General features: G+C 29.6%; 1 protein-coding gene across 1 annotated transcript; it reads right to left on the bottom strand.

Annotated features, from left to right (window-relative positions):
- Positions 1 to 1,013: 1,013 nt before the first annotated feature.
- LOC105136157 (photosystem I reaction center subunit psaK, chloroplastic) lies at positions 1,014 to 1,816 on the bottom strand. The gene is made up of 3 exons (XM_011041387.1): positions 1,666 to 1,816; positions 1,481 to 1,561; positions 1,014 to 1,371 (listed from the first exon to the last, which is right to left on the bottom strand). The coding sequence occupies exons 1-3, from the start codon at positions 1,747 to 1,749 to the stop codon at positions 1,144 to 1,146; spliced, it is 393 nt and encodes a 130-aa protein (XP_011039689.1). The 5' UTR covers positions 1,750 to 1,816; the 3' UTR covers positions 1,014 to 1,143.
- Between the last annotated feature and the right edge of the window lie 1,047 nt (positions 1,817 to 2,863).

Here is a 2,863-nt window from a genome sequence, read left to right as displayed (position 1 = left end):
ATTCATTCAGAGATTGATTTATTATCACTTGTATTAGTTATCTAATTAGCATCATTATAACTTTAAAGTATAATTGAAAAATTATTATAAAATAATTCAAAATTCATAATCGTTTTCAAGTAACCAAGTATTCTTGTAGTTGCTTTCTAATAATCATTACTAATATTACTTATGTATCAAGACAATTTACATACTGTAAGAATAATATTTGGTATAATACAATGTATGATATACATTAATTTATTAATTGCACTAGTATATTCAATTTAAGTAATTAATCTACTAGTATTTTCTGTCAACTTAAAGGAAACATCAGAAGTATTTGCTTCTTTCATATTTAAATGATTAAATTTATTTAAGACTTTATTAATATAATAAGATTGACAAAGAATAAAACCTCCCACTATATTTTTTTACTTTGATACCCAAAATTATATCTAATTCATTTAATTTTTTCATTTTAAATTTTAAGGTTTTATATTTCTTTGTATCATTCATATTAGCACTAACAATAAATATGTTATCCATATAAAAACATATTATTACACTAAAATTATATGTAAATTTAGAATAAATATATTTATCAGCACTAATATGTTTGAAACCATATTCTAAAATTACAGAATTAATTTTATTGTGCCATTGATTAAGTGATTTTTTCAATTCATATAAAAATTTAATCAATTTACAGATTTTATACTTATTTCTGGATAGAGCAAAACCCTCTAATTATTCTATATAAACCGGCTCATCTAATTCACATAAAAGTTATCTTAACATTATTTGATTTGATTTGTATATAAATTATAAATTGATGATAATACCAAAAGTATTTTCATAAACGGTATATGAACCACCAGGGCATTTGTATAAAAATAGCCTATTTAACTACCTAATATACTAATACACAAGCTATATTTTAACAGTTTTTAGGCTATTTGCACCTTCATTTTTTCTCAGTTTTTTTCTTGTCTTCACTCTCTAGCCATCTAGTATGTGCTCTTAACATGATGTTGAACAAAATTTGATAGTTGACGACAAGCTGTTCCTCAAAATATCAGACAAAGAAGCATTTACATGGAGGAAAACGGCACAGACAGAATTAAAAGCAAAGTACTTCAATCAAGATGCTTATAAAGATCTTTACAATGCACCAATGTTCTTAAGACCAAGAACAACTCCAACGCCAATTATGTGACCAACAGTCCCACATGCCAAGGTATCAGCAAGAGTGAAACCAGCTGGATCGCCAGTTTGTAAGCCCGAGTCCCTCACTTCAAGCTTCAATCCTGCAGTTGCCTTCCTGTTTGCCGATGGGGCTAACCCAAATCTCCCAGCAAATAGCATGAGGCTTGTGCTAGTCACCATTATCTGACAATTTAGAAAGCATTAACTGTTTCAGTCCCTATTTAATCCTTGTAAGAAAGACGTTCAATTCTCTTGCAAGATAACAAATAGATAAAGCAGTAAAAATCATTACCAGATTTGTGGGTGAACCGATGAAATCCATACGAGCACCCAGGGCTCCATTTCCCTTTCGCCTTGTAGGCTGAACAGCTGCCTGCATGGAGTATAAGAAATTTCAACTTCGATCAATATTCTCTATATATGTTCAAGAGAAGATAACCTTAATTACCCTAGCTCTTGTTAGTATATATCACTAACCAGGGATTTTACAGGGGCAGCTGAGGGTCTCAGGCCACTGAATTGTGGGAGAGCAGTAGCAGTCGTAATGGTAGTGGCTGCCATTTTTTGCTTCTTTGAATGAAAAAAATTGACCCAGGAAAACCACTCTCTTCCCTTATTTTATAATTCTTTTTTTAAATTTATTTATAGTACAATTTGGGATCTAAAAGATCATAGCCACAAATTGCTCTTGTGGCTTCAGAACGTTAGAAATGGATACACTTAGATACAGGTAGCTGACTTGGCATTCGGCTATAGGACTGCTCAGTTGGATAAGGTATTGCTGAGCTTGTTGGCAAGATATCTGTCTACCCAAACTAGGAAAATTAGTCCTACGGTTAATGTAAATATAATGGTTAATCATCTTTTAAGCTGATGTTGCCTGGCATTATGCTATGTGAATCTTTGGCTGTATAGCAAGATATCAGTTGGATAAAGCTTTGATTTGAGGCCCTTTTGGATGATCTAAAATGGCATGAGACGGTCCTCTTGTTCATATTGCCCACTTTGATTTTCCTTCGATCTTGGTTCTGAAAGCAGGGGGTATTGTAAGTTAATCTCACTCGTGTTAACTAATGATGGTTTCCGTGTTTATGTGGCTGGACATGTTGCTATACATGCATTCAAATTAAAGGGTGTATAATATTGAAATGGAGTACTGTTATATATATATATATATATATATATATATATATATATATATATTGTTTGAAAATATAAAATATATTTAGATTTTTTTTGGATTTTTTTAATTTTTTACATAAATATATCAAAATTATTAAAAAATAGTAAAAAAATATATCAATTTAATATTTTTTCATGTAAAATGTATCTTTGAAATATATAAAAAATATAAGTTATTGGACTCTCAAACAACCACTTAGTTTCTCAAATGATATATTAAGAGAACAACAAGGTTAATTATCTTTTAATTGATGTTGCTTCTTGTTTAAAAGGAGCACGAAGGGGAAAAAAAGATTGAGATAAGATAATCATAATGAATTATTTATCAACCATTTTTCCCTTTTCTTTTTAAGAAAAGCTATATATATTAAAATGGTATTTGGTTGATTCCTTGAGATATAAGAGATAAAGACAAAGTAGAGAAAATATATGCCTACATGTTATGTTATACCTTATACTTAAAGAGATTGACATTTTACTATAAATTTGCACA

The sequence above is a fragment of the Populus euphratica genome, unplaced genomic scaffold (genome assembly GCF_000495115.2).
Source record: "Populus euphratica unplaced genomic scaffold, PopEup_1.0 scaffold51.1, whole genome shotgun sequence".
NCBI classification, from domain to species: Eukaryota; Viridiplantae; Streptophyta; class Magnoliopsida; order Malpighiales; family Salicaceae; genus Populus; species Populus euphratica.
Note: the sequence above shows the minus strand (reverse complement) of the source record. Positions and strands in the feature narration are given on the sequence as shown.

What these genes read in the sequence shown, in the direction of transcription:
- LOC105136157 (XM_011041387.1), bottom strand. Translation starts at nt 1,749, where the DNA reads ATGGCAGCCACTACCATTACGACTGCTACTGCTCTCCCACAATTCAGT. An exon ending in CTGCCCCTGTAAAATCCCTG is followed by an intron (nt 1,562 to 1,665) that starts GTTAGTGATATA and finishes TACTCCATGCAG; the next exon opens with GCAGCTGTTCAGCCTACAAG. An exon ending in TCGGTTCACCCACAAATCTG is followed by an intron (nt 1,372 to 1,480) that starts GTAATGATTTTT and finishes CTAAATTGTCAG; the next exon opens with ATAATGGTGACTAGCACAAG.